At 36.6% G+C, this 20,153-nt stretch overlaps 1 protein-coding gene across 17 annotated transcripts in view; it reads left to right on the top strand.

Annotated features, from left to right (window-relative positions):
* MAST4 (microtubule associated serine/threonine kinase family member 4) overlaps positions 1–20,153 on the top strand; it is a gene marked incomplete at its 5' end in the record, with an annotated part of 545,031 nt that overhangs the window by 471,852 nt on the left and 53,026 nt on the right. For all 17 annotated transcript variants that reach the window (XM_081053918.1, XM_081053916.1, XM_081053917.1 and 14 more), the window contains 5 exons: positions 2,117–2,195; positions 8,047–8,204; positions 10,102–10,177; positions 12,030–12,239; positions 17,812–17,913. In XM_081053918.1, coding sequence (XP_080910044.1) covers positions 2,117–2,195; positions 8,047–8,204; positions 10,102–10,177; positions 12,030–12,239; positions 17,812–17,913 — 625 coding nt within the window. The remainder of the gene's footprint in view (positions 1–2,116; positions 2,196–8,046; positions 8,205–10,101; positions 10,178–12,029; positions 12,240–17,811; positions 17,914–20,153) is intronic.

The raw sequence follows: 20,153 nt of genomic DNA, 5'->3' as shown, positions 1-20,153 counted from the left end.
AAAATGCAGTGGTCCTTTGTGCTCCATTTCAGTAAATAGACACAGACAACTTAGGGGACTTTATGAGACTTGAATGATTTCTGGTCCATGGCTGCACAAGGTACTGAGCACATTCTTGTTTAAATATCTTTCTAGTTGTGTGTTTTCCAGACTAAGCAAATGTAATTTATGCTTCAGAACTAATAAGAACATGTCTCCTCTTGGAATTGTTCATTCATCTGAAATATGTTCATTGATACCTGAGGGGAAGTAGAGTTAATGAATCACAAAACAAAATCATAGTGGGGGAAATTGTGTCCCTCACTCTTTCCAGAGACTAGTTTCTGCTAATTGCTATTAAATGGACTGAATAATCCTTTTAAAATCATATCCTTTTCTTACTTTTAACAATTAAAGGTGTTTAACATATAAAGTACCAGCATGGGTTTTTAAGTCTTTAGTAAACAGCCTAATAAAATAGAACCAACCTATATCCATTTAATTGATAGCTGAATATCTTTAAGTGCATATTATTATAATTATTTTCTTCTTAAACCTTGAATATTTTCAATTGTTTAAAAATATATTTAAAGAACTTATGACTTCATTCTCCCCACTTTTCTCTTTGGTATATTTATAAATATCTTATTTTGCTTCTTTTTTTAAAAAAACAAAACATACTTGATTCAATTGTACTCCGATCATGGTCACAGAAATGACAGGTAAATTTTACTAAAATCTTAACATTGTAGTACTCCTGTGATTTGTCCACTTGAATTTCTCCATTTTGTCTTTGTGGACCATTTGCATTTTTTGCAAGCAACATCCATGGTAGCCTATGATTATATTTTCCCTTGAATGTAATTTAGGCTAAATGTCAGTTTTTGTTTTTTTTTACATGAACATCCAATTGTGACATTTCTCAAATTCAAATGTAATGCTGTTGAATCCCCTGACTTCAACTTATTGTGTTTGTGGTAAATTTGGTACACTCTTATCTCTCACTTGCTAAGTCAATATAATCACAAACTACAAAAAGTCTATACGTGATACTCCATCTATGGATGCAATAGAGTTCTTTATAAAGTGTGTTTTTCCAATTTTTCCTCTGCAAAAGTGCATGTATTTATTTTCACACTGTTACTTGATTCTGAAGGCACAGTCTTACTTGGAATTACTAATAAAGGAAAGGCTCTAGAATACCAGGGATTTCAGAAAATTTGCCTTCTGGTGTCCCCTTGCTTTAACAACAGTATTGTCTCTATTCATTAACTCACCTGAGACCCTTGTAATGACCCTAATTCATAGCCAGAGTGCAACCCAGAAAGCTACCCATCCTATCACTATTTGGAGATAAAAACTACTCTCTTTGAGACTCCTGACCGCTTTGCCTCTATGATGGGTCAGACAACTCTACTCTCTGCATTCAGTTCTATGCCTATTGCAAAATTTTCATTACGCCCCCGCTGTCAGCCAGAGCTGGACTGCATACTCATAAACTCTGCAAGAGGCTTTTGCTGCAACACTTTTTAAAGCCAGGTCATGTCAGAATGTAATAACTCTTAAGAGATTCTGAGCATAAGGCCGGTCACTTTCTTAGCACTAAAGTTATTTGCCACTTAAGGCTTAAGCCAGCCACGAGCTCAGTGATCCCTTCTTCCCCAGGCATGATGAGTAGGACTGTTCCCTTGAAAATAATAAGCAGGAAGTCCTTAGGATGCAATGAAAGTCACCACAGGCTCTTGTGGCATCAAGGCCCTTCCAAAGATCATGGCCCCGGTTATGTTTCCAAATAAGAATGGTTTTCTTCCTCCCTTTCTGTTTTTATCCGTTTGAATCTGCTGAGTCTGACCATTGTAATTATCCCTGGTATTCATTTTGTCAAAGTGTATTAGCGAGAGATCAATAATATGGATCAACCCATTCACTTTCTCCTTGTTTGGGTGTATTGATTCAGTTTAAATAAAAGTCAACCTGCTGTATAATGTTTGTTTACCCTGGCCCTTCCTGAACATTTCCACGTCCTCACTGACTGTGTTTGTGTCATTTGTTTGACTAAAAATACTCGTTTTCCCTGGGGTTCCCCTGTAACAGTACTCCAGGGTTGGCCTAAGCTAATCTCTCACCTTCTCAATAGGACTGATGGACGCCGCTGGTCCTTGGCTTCTCTCCCCTCCTCTGGCTATGGAACAAACACACCCAGCTCAACGGTTTCTGTAAGTGCCTGACTTTTTTCCTCCCCCCAGAACTATAGGGCTCTTATGCAGACAGTGTTTTCTCTGGGTGTTTCCTGGTAGGAAGAAGATGAATGCTGCATCTCTGCCACTGTAAATAGGTTACATATCAAATGATGAGCTGACAAACACAAAAAGGACAACCTTTTTGCCACAAGCTTTTAAACTGTGGTGCACAAATTAAGTAAGTCTCAGAATCACAAGTTTGAAGGAGATCAGGAGCTTTTATTTTAATACCATTTGGTGCAGTTAAGGGGGAAACACAATCTGGTCTTAGTTCTTTGGTTCCACACCAGTGATAATAATAGTATTGAAATGCCATTAAACTTTGATGGCCTGGGTCTTTTTTTCCTGTATGGATTCTATGCAGGGTTTTTTTTTGTTGTTGTTATTGTTGTTTTGTTTTTGTTTTTTGGGTTGTTTGTTTTTCTTCTTCCAAGGAAAAAAATGACAAGCCTTAAAGTTCTCTGTGCCTTGTAGGTAAGAACTTTCTTTTCAGGAGAGATTAAAAGAAATTAGTATAAGTTCAGATAAGTAATGAGACATGATGAAACCATGAAAATAAGATAGAGGAAGAAGCATATTCTCTTGCCTCAAACTATAAAATTTCAGCAAGTGCCAGAGCAATGACTGGAAATGATTCAATAGATTAGATATATGCTTCTTTGGTTTAAATTTGTGATTTTTGGGATATCTGTCTCTGCAGAGCCTGAGAAGCTAGTGGTCTTTTAGAAAAGTCCCAGCATGTTGTATGTGTTCAATAAATACCTAATGGAGTGGTCTGAATACCCTTGTGCCAGCCAGGAATATGGACCCGAGGATTTTAGAGCCCCCTCTCATTTAGTTCCATTTCGTAAAAATCTGTGGTTTATTGAATAGGGCTATCCATCTATTTTTTCTTCACATACGCAAACACTGTGCCAAGCATATATAGCATCAGCCACTTAATAACAACTGAGTTGAAAAGAAGCTATAATTAAATTTATAAGTACTAACTGGTATCATCAGTGCTTTATATCCTGTGTTTCCAGAACTTGAGATACAAAATAATTGGGGTTTTGGAGCACCTTTACAACTGACTTGTTAAAATCTGGATGGATTATTTTTACCATCTCCTTACAGTATTTTATTGAGGAGAGGTAATTTATTCTGGTATCCATTATTCCATTCTGTTGTGGAATATGAGCTTATTGTCCATTTAGATCATTTTCGCGAAACATCCTGACAACCTTGAGTACTTTCAGTGGCACATCATTCTCACATTAGAAAACAATGCTTAAAGCTCCTGAATGGCTTCAGTGAATAACATTTTCAGTGAATAACAGTAATGTCACCCTTGGTTATTGTGTCAGTAACCCTCGTTGGTCATTGGCCCATATTTTAGATGTTGAAAACATGAACAACCACAGTGTGAAAATGAATGTTAAAATTGATTGAACAAAAAGAAAAGAAAAGAGTCATTTTCGAAATTCTAATGTGTTAACCTTTCCCAGACCCTTGGGCATATCCAGTTAGCACCCAGCCACCAATAAACAGAATATTTGACTCTTTGTTCGGTGGCTTTCCCATACATATTCTCATTTAATCTTTCCCATGCCCGAAATTTATATCATTCCTCTTAACTTCAAAATTGTTTTTGTTTCAACTATATCACCTTGCTTTGCCCTTTAGTCAAGTTTTATGGTAGTTTGGATACAGAAATTTCTCTTTTGCAAGAAAAATAGGGGAAAGGGCAGACTCTTTTGTCTTTCTATCTCTAACTAGTAAATCATACATCATTTTGAAAGTAAACCCCGTTTGGTACAAATAATTTTTACAAACAGTTTTTTAATAAATATCATGTGCTCGGCACTTATCTATTTACAATGCATTGGCTCATTTAATCCTAGCAACATAACCTCTAATGTAGTTGCTGATGTAGTCTTCATTTTATGAATCAAAATTATGAAACACAGAGAATGAACTGAAGGACTGTTTCACAACCCTCTTGTTTTGTCAGTATAGGAATATAGGAAATGGGCTAGACCTGGGCTCTTGGTTCTTTCTAAGGAATTTTCATGGTATTTGTTAAAACAAACCTTGTAATGAATAAACCTGACCTACTCATCTGTCATAATGGCGCCATTGCTGTCCCTGACTTCTATATGTGCCCAAAGAAGAGGCCTCCTGAGACAGTATTAGTCACACACACACATACTCTGTGCTTCCAACAACAGCTTCTGACCAGAGGTAAGACAGCTTTTCTCTGAAGTGTTTATTTTATTGAAGAAGGTGGTATCATGTCATTGTTGATACCATTTTCCTGTTCGGTCCTTCAAAATGAAATTTTAGCCTTCAAAATGAAATTTTGGCCTTCAAAATTACTCTTTTTGCCAAAAGACAGGAGTTGGAGTTTAAGTGCTATTGCACAAAAGTGCAGCTGTCTTTTCTCCCTATTAGTTGTTAAAAACGATGAGCGAAAATTTTGAAAAGCTACTTTTCATTTCTCTCAGTTTCTTTGTGTTCTTGTCTTTTAAATGTTAGGGTAAAAATTGTGCAAAACTGCTGAGTAGTTGTATTTTCTTCTGTTTTAAATCTAATCTGAATCACTCTTAGTTAGATTCTTATTTTCTGGGTTAACTGTTAGTCGTTTAGCCAATCAAAAATGCATTTTAATTATTTTTAAAATAAAAATATGAAATACATATAAATGAAATTTAAAATACTTTAAAAATGTAGCTTCAATTTTACAGATAATTGTGAGCTGAATTTCAGAACTTCTTATGCCGAAATGTAAACATCAGCTCTGTCTCCTTGGATATTATAGAAACTGCAAAATTGTCAAGTGTTAAAAATGCTATATTCAGGAATTGGAAATATTAGGTGATATGAAATTAATGAGTTCTTCCAGACAATATTTAGTCTTGCAACTTCTTTTAACTTCAAATTTTGCAGTTAAAATCAATTTGTGTAACTTTTCCGAGGTAATATTCAGATGATAATTTTTAATTTTGAGATAAGTAGTATGGAATTGCAGCAGTGGTAAGACATCCCCCCTTATATTTCTTACCAGATAAATGATTATCTGCTAAGGGAAGGAATGAAAATAAATACAATATGAGATATGACTATAAAATGATATTATTTTAAATGAATAGCAAATAGACATTTATGCATGCATATTAATACTGTCCTTTGCAAAATGGTCATCTTGAGAGATTAAAATGCTTATTTGAATGATATTATTACTCAGAACATTTTGGGGAACAAGTCTAATTGCCTTGAGAACTGACAGCACAGTTTTTGTGTAAATCTTCACTCTTTGAATGTACATTTGATTTATGATATAATCAAAGATCATATGCAAACTAGTTGGGTGATGAGACTCATTGACACCACACGTAAGAGAACATGCTAGAAATATAAGGAATGAGACTCAGTTTTTTGGGAAACTCCCAAACTAATTCTTGAAACTCTTGTAAAAGTGGCATTCCAAGGATGTTTTGAACAATGGAGGTATGTTTTCAATTTAAGAGCATGAGGTCTTTGGGACAGCACCTGAACTCTCTGTTGTGCCGGAAGCTCCCTTTACTAGTTTTGCAAATTCTCCTTTGAGTCCCTGATCTCTGCTGAAACCAAACCTTGCATTTCTCTGTTGTTCAAAATCAACTCATGTGTTGGGTCCCATTTGGTACCTTTTGAATGCCCAGGACATTTGGCTGGCCTCCAGTTGTTCCCAGTGCTAGACTCACACTAATGTCACCCTGGTCCCATTGACACCCTGCTTGCTCCAACTGAGCTGAAAGAGGCTCTCTCCCCAGAGAAGCTCCTTGACTCCATGCTTCTTTAATACTGTGAAGGTTATTATACTTACACCACTGCATCATTCAGTGTTACATATTTCCCATCAGTAAACACAGGGCAGATTCCTTATGGACTTCAGTTACATTATATATATATATATGGCATAACCACAACATTTTCCTCTTAGAGTTCACTCATGTTAACATTTTGTTATATTTGCTGCAACCATTTTTTATATAAATTTTTTATTTTGTTTAATAAATAAAATGTTAAATATACCAGTAAAGCCTCTTCTACCCAATCCCTTCCTTTCACCTCACTCCCTACACCGAGGGAACCACTCTCTTGAAGTCTCTTGGTGTCATTCTCATGCAAGTAAAGGTCCATAATACTTTACGTGAAACTCTTGAGCCTGCTAAGTTTTGCAATTAATTTTCACATTTTAGAAAGGTAACATGATCCCTATACTGTGCATAGCAGCCCAGAAGCAACTGGGCCAGCAGTTCACAATCAAATATATTAATATTTCTACAGCAACCTGAATCAATATTCACCCTGAGTAGATTAAATACATATTGTAAATAGCTTCCCATCACTTCAGTTGATGCTTTGCCACCAAAAGGGATTACTGTAAACTTTTGAATAATCTAGGTTTGGGGGTTTTGAAATCTTAGATACAGAATTATGGACATTGATTTACCTTTGAGAAGTATGTACAGATTCTTAATTCTGTTTTTCTGTTTGCTGATTGCCTTGTTTTTGCTTTTATCACTGCTGCTTTTTTCCTGCTTGCATTGATTTTATTATTCTTTTCCTGATTTCTTGAAATGACTTAGAGTATATGTTTTATTTCTTTTTTTTCGTAGTGAAAGTATTTAAGGCTGTGCCTGTACTTTCTGAATAAAGTTTTGATTTAGCTCATAAGTCTTTCTAGTAGTGTTCTCATTTTTATGGTTTATAAAATAATCTCATTATATTATAAAAATCTGTCACTGTATGTACTTAGTAACATGTTTTGTAATTTCAAGGTATAAGGATATTTTTGAGTTCTAGTCATTAATTTCTAGCATTACTGCATTGCGGTGCTTCAGTGTTTATGAAGTGTGCTCTCAATCTAATGACTTTTGTTAAATGAAAAATAGACTACTATAACTGAATTTTCAAATGTGTGGTATCTTTCAAAATATGCTTATTCTAACCATGTTTCCATTACTCAAAAATTTTCTCCATATCTTTTGTTAGAGTTGCTTACAGAGTTCACTGCCCAATAAAAACAAAAACAAGTCTCTGCATTATAGTTATATTTCTCAGATTGATTAAAAGCAGTGTTATTTAACCGTTCACCTTTTCTACCTTAGTAGAAAACCTTAGTAGAAAAACTTTGCTTCAAGTAATGAGTGAAAATTTTCAAAACACAAATCTATACTTAAGGGATTGAAAATTCATCACCACTGAAGGTGTTAAAAAATAATGATAGTCTTAGCTAAAGAAAAAAAAATTCCAATTTTTAAAACAATGGCATTTAGAGAAAAATATCTTCTGTTATCCTTTTCACCCAGGACACATATCGATGACAATTGCATCAAAGGATAGCATGCTTTGTAAGAGAGGTCTCATTACCTTATTTATGGTTATACATCATACAATTCATTTTGTGTTCCTTGCCTAAAAGTCACTGTATTCGATTGTAAGCACTCAGTTGAGAACTAATCTGTCATTTAATGCACCCAAATTATTCCTACAATTATCACTTTCTTGCTTTGGCTTTGACTGGGTCCTATCCATTTTTAGACCCCGAGCTTTCTCCAGAGCAGAAACTGTCTTTGGGGAAGTTGTTTTACAGACAAATGAGGTGAACTGTGGAAGCCATTTTGACCTCCCAAAGAAAGTATCAAGACACTATCATGTTGGCACTATCAGTTGTTGTAATTATAACATGAAAAGGAAACAATAGAAAATGGTGGTATATCAAGTTTTAGTGATTTGATCTCATTTTCACTTCAAGAATTTTTTTGAGGTATTCATGTAACTTCACTTTGGTTTGTTTTAGTCATCCTGTTCCTCCCAGGAGAAATTGCATCAGTTACCATACCAACCAACGCCAGATGAATTACACTTCTTATCGAAACATTTTTGTACCACTGAAAGCATTGCCACGGAGAACAGATGCAGGAACACGCCCATGCGCCCCCGTTCCCGAAGTCTGAGGTGTGTAGACCTGATTGAAAAATGTTGCTTGTTGGATTATCTCTTTTCAACCATTTCAAGGAAGACCTTTGGTCCTCTAATTCATATATGTGTTAACTGATTTGTGAACTACTATGTAGTGTGATTTTTCCCCTCATCACTACATTATATTGTTACTACCATTGAAAAGCGTCTTATTATTTTTCTTTTAAATTCTCACAATTTATTAATTGCTGTAGTAGCAGTAATCACAGTGGATTAAAAGGACTACCTATAAAAACTTCTAGCCATTGGAAATTTCATTGCAATCTAATTATGGTGCAAGAGCAGTTAATGGTTTAAGAGGGAGAAGCTTGGCTGAAAAGGAGTCAGATTTACATGTAGAATTCAGATCCCACATTATAAAAGTCCACCCAGATCTTTCATTCTTCCTTCCCATCACCAGTCTTACTTTCTCACGATTATGAACAAACTGTTAGGAGTATGTCCCTTGAATTTTGTGGATGTCAGATTGACATCCAGGAGGTCATTTGACATTGAGTAAGGCCAGTTTTATTTTGATCTTGTCTCAAAAAAATACTAATATACATCACAGTTTGGCTCTTCAGGAAGCAGACTCGAAAACAGAGATGAGGGTGTTGATTAGGGAGTGCTTGGGTGTTTATTAGATCAAGAGCTGTGGAAGGGAGGGGAAGAAGCAGGGTTAGGCAGAGGGAGAAGTTGAGGCACCCTACAGGCCCAAAGCTGCGCCTCACCCCACAGAGAATGACATGACCCGTAAGAGCTGCCCCTCCAGACCAAATGGCTATCTTTTATTTCTCCGCCTCAGTCATTGGATATAGTACTAGGAAGAACGTGGCTTTTGGTGAGGACCTGGGACAACAGGTCCTTCTCTGCGGGGGATCAGGTCAGTCTATCTCCAGGTCTGCCCAGCCTGAGATCTTGATGCTACAGAATTGGTGCACTTTGATATATTAAGGTTTTATTATAAAAAAACAGTTTATCAGGAGTTCAGTTGAATATCAAAGTTTACTGAGGAGGGTTTTCCCTTTGTACCTTTCTTATTTAGCATCATAAACTGATAATATAGCCAAACTCAGTAATGGTGGGATGTGTTAGATTATTTTGAAATATGAAATAAAAGACCAATTTTACAAATTCATTTAATGGCATTGTATTTTACTGCACAGGTGCCCTGTAGATTTGATGAAAGGAGATCCTAAGATATCTAGCACAAGCTATCTCCTCCCAGGAATGTAAACACGCACACCAAAATTGCACAACTATATACCACTAGAAAGGAACATGGACCTACTACTGAAATAAAGAACACTCACAACAGTTTATGCCTCTGTTTCATATTGTACATAGTGCCAACCTCAGCATCCCAAATAAATAGTTTGCTAGGCTAGAAAATGAATTTCAGTGGTGACACCTGTGCCATGGAAGGCTCCTAAACCTCTTCAGTGGGACGTGGCAGAGCGCAGGTGTATGATAAAAGTGTGAAATTACACACTTCAGCATATCCTTGATATTGTTTTTGTAGCTACCCTATTTTCTTTTATACTGTAGTTCATTAATTAGTGTCCAGAACTAGTACACAAGTGCATGCTCCATACAAAATATAATCTCAATTGAAGAATGTTTTCTGAATTAGTTATATAGTATGGCTGTGATTAATTTGTGATATTCTACTTCTTGAGCTTTCTTTTTGATTCCTCTTGAGGGTGTCTCTATGTTTATGGGTATGTATGTGTGTGCTAATGACTGATTTCGTAGTTTATTACCTAATATACTTTTTTTTTTTTTTTACAAATGCTGCATAGTACTTTCGATGCAACCAATTGTTTAAAAATAAAAGGCTTATTTTCATTTCATGCTGTGGCAAGTTTAAAAGGGTAATTTGCTTTGCTTGCAGCCCTGGACGTTCTCCCGCCTGCTGTGACCATGAAATAATTATGATGAACCATGTCTACAAAGAAAGGTTCCCAAAGGTAATGAGTTGAATTGAAGATGCCTAGCATGGAAACATACAGGCAACATAGGTTTAGCATCTTGAAGGTGGTTTTAAGGGAAGTAATGGTCCAATCTAGCAATGACTGGCATAAAACAGCACCATCGCCTTCTTAGAAAGGCACAGTCACCAAACAGTCACCAAACAACTGCTGAGAGTTGGCCACGCTCTTTGCTGAATGGGCTCGAAGGTGAATCCTGCTGGCTGCATGTAGCCCCGTTGGGTGGGCCTGGTGAGGTGCTACAGGGAGAGTCGGCTTTGAAAGGCCTCTGGACACTTGTGCTTCTTAGGCCCACGTTCCGGGGCTGCTCCTGTGTTGTCAGGCAGAACTAGTTTTCTTCCTCAGAAGACTATAGACTAGTATGTCATGAAAGTCGTTTTTGTTTTTTTTAACCTTATTTTTCTTTCCTATGACTTCCTATCTCTTTAGCAATTACAGGTCTGACCCTGTTGATTTAGTAGTGAAGGTTCAGTTGTAAAGTTTCCTCGTTAGACTGGCAAAAGGAAGTTGAGCCAGAAAGGACTTGGTGGAGGGTTGTCACCAGGTGCCCTGGCTTCAGCAAGCCTCTGACTGATAGTCCCTGTCACCTCATTTTCATGGCTTTTCCACGGAAATGTTTCTGCACGTGTGGGAGAAGGCAACCTCTCCATTTGGTTCCTGTTCTCCTACACCCCGCCCCACCCACCCCCACTTTTGTAATCCTTGGCAAGAGAACAAAAGGAAATCTTTGGTTTTATAAATCAGGAGTAAAGTACTTATTATTTGTAATGAACCCAACATTGATGCCATTAATCAAAGCCATTTCAGCCCATTTATCCCATGTGACTTGTTCACCAGGGAAACCGATCCTGACTGTACTAGTTAATACTGGTGGTTAGGATTTTAGAGGGGAGCAGGAAGCAGAGGAATTTCTCGGGTAGGCATTTAATGTAAACAAGGAGTATTGACTAGGCCATAGGGAATCATAGAGAAGGAAATGAAAGTTGAAAAGGAAATTCAGATTTATGTTACCAAGGCAATCTCCTTGGCCTTCTGCACATTACGTAGCTTTTTGAGAAAAGGATCAAGGTGGTATAAGATGCTTATTCCTGATACAAGAAAACATAGCCAAGAGAATAAACTCTTGGCCCGCCCTGTGGAACTCTAGCAACAGTCTGGATTTTTGAATACCTCGAAACAGAGCTAATTGATATTTTTGACAATCTGTCTGAAAGAGCCCAAGATCTGAAATGAAGGCATAGTAACATTCATCAGATATTGAGTTATTTAAAGAAGTTTATTACATGGACCATTTTACATGTGATAGGGCATAGCAAAAATGTAATTATCACCCTGGGATATGCAGTTTTTCTTACATATCTGAAATCTTTCACCTCGTGCTACTTCTTTTTTTTTCCAAATAGATTTTATTTTTTAGTGCAGTTTTAGGTTCACAACAAAATTGAGCAGAAAGTACAGAGAGTTCTAACTATTCCCTGACCCCACATATGCACGACTCCCTGCCATCAATATCACTCACCAGAGTGGTCCATTTATTACAGTGGATGAACCTCTACTCACATGTCATAATCACCCAAAGTCCACAGTTTACTTTAGGGTTCATTCTTGGTACTGTACATTACGTAAGCTCTGACGAACATCTAATGACATGTATGAGACCATTACAGTATGAATATTATACAGAAGTGAGTCTTCTGTTATACATAATTTCTAGAATTCTATTTAGTAACTTGTAGAGGTCTCCGAAAATGCAAGCTAAATGTGATGATTGAATTGTCCACATGTACGTTTCCTTGTATTTTATCTGTGTTTGCATGTCTTCTCTAAATAGGCTACAGCTCAAATGGAAGACCGTCTAAAGGAAATTATCACCAGCTTCTCTCCTGACCACGTTCTTCCCCTAGCAGATGGAGTGCTGAGTTTCACTCACCATCAGATTATTGAACTGGCTCGAGATTGCTTGGATAAATCCCACCAGGGTCTCATCACCTCACGATACTTCCTTGAATTACAGCACAAATTAGATAATTTGCTACAGGAGGTAAGCACCATGCACCATATAAAGTTTGCTGATTTGTATTGCTTGTCCTCTGAAAAAAAAAACCAAAACATTTTCTGAGAGCATTTGCTTAACAAGTCTTCACCGTGAGATGGAGTTCATATTCCAGGGAAGCAAAGAAGAAGAAGGGAAAAAAACCTGATTGCTACTTGCTGTAAATTGATTCTGGTCACCCTTTATAGTAATAGAAAGTTAATGCACTAACCTTTACAGGAACTCTGGGACCTAACAGTCTATGGCTCCAGGATAAGTGGATTGGGAGGGATTTTGAAGCAGTGATTCCCCCTCACTTAGCCATAAAGTTATAAATTGCCTGAGTGTATGTGTAGTCTTTGATGATGCTATCTAGTTCTAATATCTGAAAAAGCTAAATGGAAAATTGCTGGCTTCTTCCAGGCTGTGTGTCCTATTAATTAACCTGCATGTGGTGTTGGGTGGTAAATGGCAACTTATATTTTCATTAGTATCAGTTATGTTTCTAAGAAAATAACCAATTTCCAAAATGACAGATAAACACAGGACTTGTGTAAATCCAACACTTGCATGCCTAGTTCCGATAATACCCAGGACAGGAAGGGAGTGTGTGTGGTGGAATGGAATTAGTACACAATATTGCTATTCTAACTGAAATTGAGCAGCCACAGCCTACAAATAAAACCTATTTAACTTATATATTTGGGTATATTGCATTTCTGTATCTCACAGGGAATAAATTATGCCCATGTAAACATAATCAAAGATTGTTTTCTCTAAGCATGAATATGTAAATAATTGCATGGAACTGAAGGAAAATATTAGCATCCGAGTTTTCTAGAAATCCATCTGTCCTTGCCTCTAACATATTCATTTGTGGCCAGATAAGAAGATCCCTTTCTGACTAGCAGCCATTATTTTTCTTTCCTTTCCCACCCAAGCCTCCCCACTGAGTTTTCTATACTCTGTTCCCTTTTCTCACATTTCAGCCTATTGTAGTCCACTGAGGCAGTGTTTCTCAGACTGTCTTTGGGGATGAACACATTGTTTTGGTGTTTGTTGTTAATTTCCAATTTGATATGGACCAATTCTCCTATAAATTAAAATGAAAATTAATTTACAGGAAAATGATGATGGATTTGGGTGTTCCAGCAGTGTAGAATTGCTGTAAGAGTTGCTAAATGCTTGTTCTCAATATGGTGCTTATTCGTCACAGACCAATAACAGTTCATGGACTGGTACCAGTCTTTGGGTCACAGTTGAAGTAGCACTGCACTAGAACATAATGTCTGTATGGGCAGGGGTATTATCTAAGTTCACCTAGGATAAGGTGTGACACGTAGAAGGACTCAATAAATACATGTTGCATAGGTGGCTTCTGGCCCCCTTTCACTAAACTCACCGATAAGAGTTCAACTCCTCTCTCCTATTCCATAACCACTGCTAGCTCAGGCCCTCATCCTCACGGGTCTGCCTCCCTTCCATTTCTCACCCTTCAAATTCATACTTCTGTGCAGCTACAAGATCATCTGTCTAGCATCCTTCAGTGACCCCATTCTGCCCTACAAAACCATAACGTGGCCTGTGGTAGTACCCTCTGTCTCAATGCATGTAGCCACAGTGCATTGTAATGATCTGTTTCGGGGCCTCATTTCACCAGCATTCACTGGGTTCTTGGAGGGTCAAGGATCACCTCCAAATCATCTCTAACTCTCTGGGTCCTCACTCCGTGCCTGGAATTTATTTGGCATCTTAGTAACTGGGAGGGAGGCAGAGTGGGAGAAAGAAGAGGCGCATATATATATATACATGCCGAAATAATTGATCTGTTATGATTTGTCATCAACTATCTAATTCTGCTGTTCCTTTTAATTAAATCAACTTCTGGAAAATGCAGGAAACACTGTGCATATTACTTTTTATGAGAATACCTTGAAAATTATATTTGTTAAATGGTGCATTTTTAAATAGATAAGAAAGGAACTCTGTAGTCAGTCTCTGTGAGATACTCTTTTCTTAATTACACAGTTCTGTCCCAGTATATTACCATAATTACCATGTTAATCCTTTGTTTTTCCTTCCTTCATAGGCATTCCCTGAGAAGGATACAATTGATATCCAAAGCTACTTACACTGAAATCTCCCACTTAATTTTGTTTCTATATGATAGACTTGGCAGATTGTTTCATGGCAATTTAAATAAAAACATCTTAGGGTTTCAAAACTCATCTGAATGGCCCATATAATTGGTAAAAATTGTTGATTTTTAGAGAAATTTCTCTTTAGGGCAGAGAAGCATGTATACTTGTGGCATAAAGGGCATTATTAGGTATGGATAAGAAAGCTTTCTTGTTTATATTCACAGATAAACATTTCCATCAGTGCTTTTGTAAAAATTAAAACTCTCTTCAGAGTCATGTTTACAATGTCTTTCCATTGTTTGGAGCAAAACGGTCTCAAGGGAGCATACCCCTTTTGGATGGAGCCAAATTGTGGGCACTCGTTTTGCCGTCCCCATGACGCTGTGTTGTCAGTTCCCAGCTGTGACTCTGTGCTCCTACCTGGCCTGTCTCCCAATCACTTTTCCCATTGTCAGTCTTTTCCATACCTAGGTCTCTCTGAGGTCCAGACTGCATGATTTAACTGATGCCTTTTAAAATCCTAACGTCCAGGTCAATTCCAGATGAATGCTTTTATGTCTCCATTCTTTGTGTCACGTACGTGTATTTAGCCAAAGAAAATAAAAGTCTTTGGAAACTATAACCTACCCCCAAATCTGGGTCTCAGTATATTGTAATGTGGCCAACACTTAAAATACAAACAAAGGGTATCCATGGGTGCTGGAGTTTCTTGTTAGCAGTCAAGAAACTACTACTCTTCTCATGCTGTGTGTGTGGTTTTTGTTTGGTGATGTTTTCACAAAGCTGCTGCCACCTACCTAATACTGTTAGTAGATAAAGTATGATTTGAGTTAATACAACCCATTGTATGTTTTGGCCTTAGTTATGGCTGATAATTCTTAGAAGTTAGAAGTAGGAATGATCTGAGTAGTTTTTAAAATGGAATTTGTATAATGTAAACTGGTTTTTTTTAATTTTTTAAGATACATAGTTCTTGTTTCCCTTTGAAGTGACCACCAAAGCATGTTCAGGCTTTTTAGATTTCCTTTACATTTCTGAATTTTTAAAGCAGTAATTATTATGGTAGGAGTAAGTTCAGCCCAAACTGTCAATCAAGAAGTTAGTTGGGATTTTTCTTTTTTGCTACATCTTTAAGTTTTCTCTTTAGTTTTGATTAAAGAAGACATATGAGGTGTGATGAAACAATATGGTGAATGTTTAAATAAAAAAGAATTATTATAGTAAAAGACACATTGCCAGTAATCCCTCTCAAAATACTCCCCCTTGCTTCGAACATACTTGTTCCCATCATTCTTGGCACTTTCTGAAGCAGTTCTGGAAATCCTCTTTCATGAGTGTCTTTAGTTGCACTGTCATGTCTGCCTCAATGTCCTGAATCATTTTGACTTTGGGGAAGAGCCAGAAGTCGCACAGTGCTAGGTCCAGTGAATAAGGTGGATGAGGACACACGGTGATGTTTTTATTTGACAGAAATTGCCGTATACCAGAAGTGATGTGTGACACAACATTGTCATGATGGAGAATGATTTATGGCAACGCTTGAAAACACACTTACTCTCAACCGTAGCTCACACCCGACTGACTTCACCAAACAAGTTGAAACTTGTCATACAATGTTACTAAGGTTTGACATGCCGCTTCCCTTCTTGAAGATTCCTACCTTTCCATTGGATGGTCCTCAGCAGCAGCATTCACCGTATTTTATGATGACAACAGAAAGGCTCTGAGTCACACATCTTTTCTGGTATGGCAATTTCTGTCAAATACAAACATTGCCTTATTCACCATGAGACTTCTGGCTGCTCCCTAAGTCAAAATGACCATGAAAGGTAGTAAATGTTTTGAATCGATTCAGGACATCAGGGCAACCACAACAACATAACTAAAGACATGAAAGAGGACTTCCATAACTGCTTCAGAAAGTGGTAAGAATGATGGGATAAGTTTGTTCGCAGTGAAGGGGAGTATTTTGAGGGGCATTAATGGCAATGTGTCTTTCAATGTAATAAATTTTTAAAATTTTAAACATTCACTGTATTTTTTGCTCCTACCTCATATACTTATTTCTTGCCATTCATTGTATCTTCCAAAATGTTTTTGTTGGAAAACAAAAATTGGAAAGAAAACTTAAAGACAGTGTAAATATTATGTGTATCTCCTTACATATATGTCCTAGCATTCTTACTGGTTACTAGGACCTATAGTTATAGTTAGTAATTGGTTTGCTTTGAACACATTCCATTCTAAAATTATTCACCAATGGCCATTTTTCCTGTTTTTGTCTTTCACATGTTAGCTGTTTTGCTTTTGAAGGTATATAATTTTTGTACCTAATTTTTAAGAAGTTGTCTTTGATTTGGTGGCTTAAATTCAGTAGTCATTTTACTGCTAAATATAATCATGTTTCATAGCTTTGGCCTGCTCGTTAGTTCTTTCCATGGGAGGGCTGGTCCTTGTCAGAATAAAACACCTTCAAGACTGATTTTAAATGTTTGTTACTGTGTCTATGACATTATATTCTATTGCACCAGTATCACCTTGAATTTTTTTCATCCTTAGAGAAAAGTAAATTATAACAATTTAAAAATTAAGGAGGCCTAAAAGGGTGTATGCATAGAAGTTTACACTTAAACTTTTAAAACTGGTTTTATATCTGCTTTGATACAGATTTGCCTCATTTCTTCAAGAAAATATCACTGAAAATTAAAATGACTGAATAAACTGGGTTTTGATCTCAGGATATTTGTTGTGCTTCGATTTCACATGCAGGCAATATGTAAAATACAGCTTTAAAAGATTATAAGTCAGTTAAATTTCTTTGAGTTGAGTGTCTATGTATAATTTATTCAACATGTTTAACAGAAATCATGTGTATGTATTCAAGTATAAATAAACATTATCCACCTAACATTTGAAATAAGTAATACGCATTTATTACATGTAATGAAATAATTAATTTAGAGGCTAAACGTATTTTTATGTAAAATATATTTCATGAATGTGTTAAATACCCAGGATAACAAAAGAAGTCCTTCTCTTGGTTAGCCAATTCATACATTTAAGACATTACATCTGGAAAATCAAGGTTCTCCAGCAGCTTCCCACTCTGTTTGTACCATGTACTTAATGTGTCATGAGCTTTTAATGTCTCCTTCATTCATGGTTCACAGTAGGAGCCGTAACATTTGCTTTTTTCACACAGGGAATAAATCAAAGTTTTGCAATTAAACTTCAGCTAATAGAGTCATATTATAGATATAGACATTTAATAGTGTCCATTTATGTAAAGATAACGTCCACTTATCAATCTTTTAAAAGTGTTTTCTAAATCACTTAATGTTAGAATATTTGCAATGATCTAATTAGCATGCTTTGCTGATTTTCTTTTCAGTTTAATGGAGCAACTCTGTTTCATCATTCTTTCCATTGCTTTTTCGTAGGCTCATGATCGTTCAGAAAGTGGAGAACTGGCATTTATTAAACAGCTGGTCAGAAGGATCTTAATTGTTATTGCCCGCCCTGCTCGGTTATTAGAGTGCCTGGTAAGTTATCCCTAGAGGTGACTCCGTTATTTTTTGTTAACTGTGGGAAAGCCTTGACCATCAGAAAGCTCCCATTTCATTTGGCTTCAAAGACCAGAGCTAAACAGAGTCCACAGGAACTACAGTTGTGAATGTTTATGATGATATCTTACGTCATTTTTGTTTTCTGGTTTTCAAGTAAGAATTCTAGAATCTGTGCTGCATTAAGTGACAGTCATGTCACAGTCTGATCACACTTAACAGATGCTCATGAAATACGTGCTCACCTTATCGCAGTGTAATCGCTCTGTTACAGCTGATTTAAAATACTTGCCGAGCCTCATTTTTTTAGTTTCCAAAATGCAGAGAGGGGGAATTCAGAGATAACAATATATAGTGACCTGTGGTTATAATTATTTATATTTTTTAAATGTGGCATGTTAGACATAAGTGCTAGTCAGCAGCCCATTGGGAAAATACAATAGAGCCTCATCCAGACCTGAAGAAATGAGACATTTACAGATTAGATCACTATCATTTATGTATGTTTTTGGTCAGTGATCATTTTCTTCTTTTAAAATTTCTGTTTTATGTAATTTTGATTGAGAGTTCATTTAACACTGTGAAAAATATGAAGCTTTGGACATAAGAGTAAATTTTAAAAGGGCTTAACATAGTATCAAAACTCATTTTTAAGTTGTATTAGCCATTAAAGTATTTTTAACACTGTACAATACAGCTTTTCAGAATTATACATACACTCACGTGTACATATATGGTTGTATTGCTGTTGTTTTACCATTATTTTAATTAACATTCGTAGCTTTTTATACTAGTGAGATGTTCACAGCCCCATAAACATATACCAGTGCCTAGTGAGACACAGTAGAGGGGAAATCTTGAGGGAAAAGGTGGGGTGGGGGGGTGGAGTAGGGCTTTGCATCAATGTCCAAGACCCTTAGAAGCACAGAATCAAAAGCACCATTTGGCAGTGAGTGTCCCTGGGAGGATAAAGGGGAAAACAAACTCTGGATGCTTCTGGGAAGGAGAACTGTGTGACTGGCAAATGCAGGTAAAAGGACGCCTTAGTTTTTATTTATTGTCCTAGTGTACCTTTTGAATTATGCACCACATGCATGTAGTTCTGTCACTTTTTAATTTGGGGGGAAATACCACTTAGCCTTAAAACTTGTTTCTCTGGACAGCCGCAGATAGGCTCAGAGAAGATCGTGCCTTCAAAGAGGAAATGAAGTTTTACAGTAATTACTCCTAAGGAGAAGAGAAAAAGTAAAAGCATGACCCCTCAAAGACAGAAACAAGTGAACTCAGAAGTAGATTTGAAAATGTTTCTGCTTTTAGCACTGCTTAAAGCTCAGACAAAAGTGGAGTTTCAGAGTTGTGGGGGATGAGTTCCCCAACCGGTGGTCTCGTGCCTGCAGTTCCAGGCTTGCCCTCTCATTGTAGGTGTCTGTAAAGGGAAATATAGTACATGGATTGGCATGGCTTTATTCCATTTGCAGCAAGCTTTTGTTATATGACCTTTAGAAACTCTTGAATAATTGTCAGGTGAAATCTTGATTCCAAAGTTTCCTATTTGGGTCATTAATAAAAATAGGAAAAATTCTGGGTGGTGGAATCTAAGAAGTAGAACTGAAAATAGCAACTGTAATTTTATCAACTTTAAATCTGTAAGCACAATTGTTTACAACATGTAAATCCATGCATACATCTAGAGTAATGTGATTCTAAAGATTTTTACAACATGCTATAAGCAACAGACACCAATGAAAGTAAAATACATAAGAAAAATGTGCTACTGATTTTTTTAAAAATGGAGATAATTGGAAGCACTAGTTTTATGTTTTCCTTTCTTAGCCTTCACATTATATGAATATTAATGACTTAATTTTAGAGTGTACTGGTAAAAAGTGATAATTTTGAGCTTTTTCTTTCTAATATTTTTGGACACTTCTGTACTAAGGGAGTTTCCTGCAAAACCTTTCTAACATTACTCCTTTTGTGTGTGGCTATTTGTGTGGAGACAGAAAATGAATCTTCTGGATGAGATTCCCAGATTTTAAAACTTTGCTAAAAATGCACAATTAAAAATTCAGATCTCTGTGTGTTTTCACTAAGATAGATATCTTAAGTGGAGGATAGTACCTTCAAAGTTGCATTACATGGAAATTGGAAATGGTCATTTTGTTTGGGTTACCAAATACATACCGTGTTTCCCCGAAAATAAGACCTAGCCAGACAAT

The sequence above is a fragment of the Rhinolophus hipposideros genome (assembly GCF_964194185.1).
Source record: "Rhinolophus hipposideros genome assembly, chromosome: 7".
Taxonomy (NCBI): Eukaryota; Metazoa; Chordata; class Mammalia; order Chiroptera; family Rhinolophidae; genus Rhinolophus; species Rhinolophus hipposideros.
The sequence above is the reverse complement of the archived record's forward strand: the minus strand, read 5'-3'. Positions and strand labels throughout refer to the sequence as shown.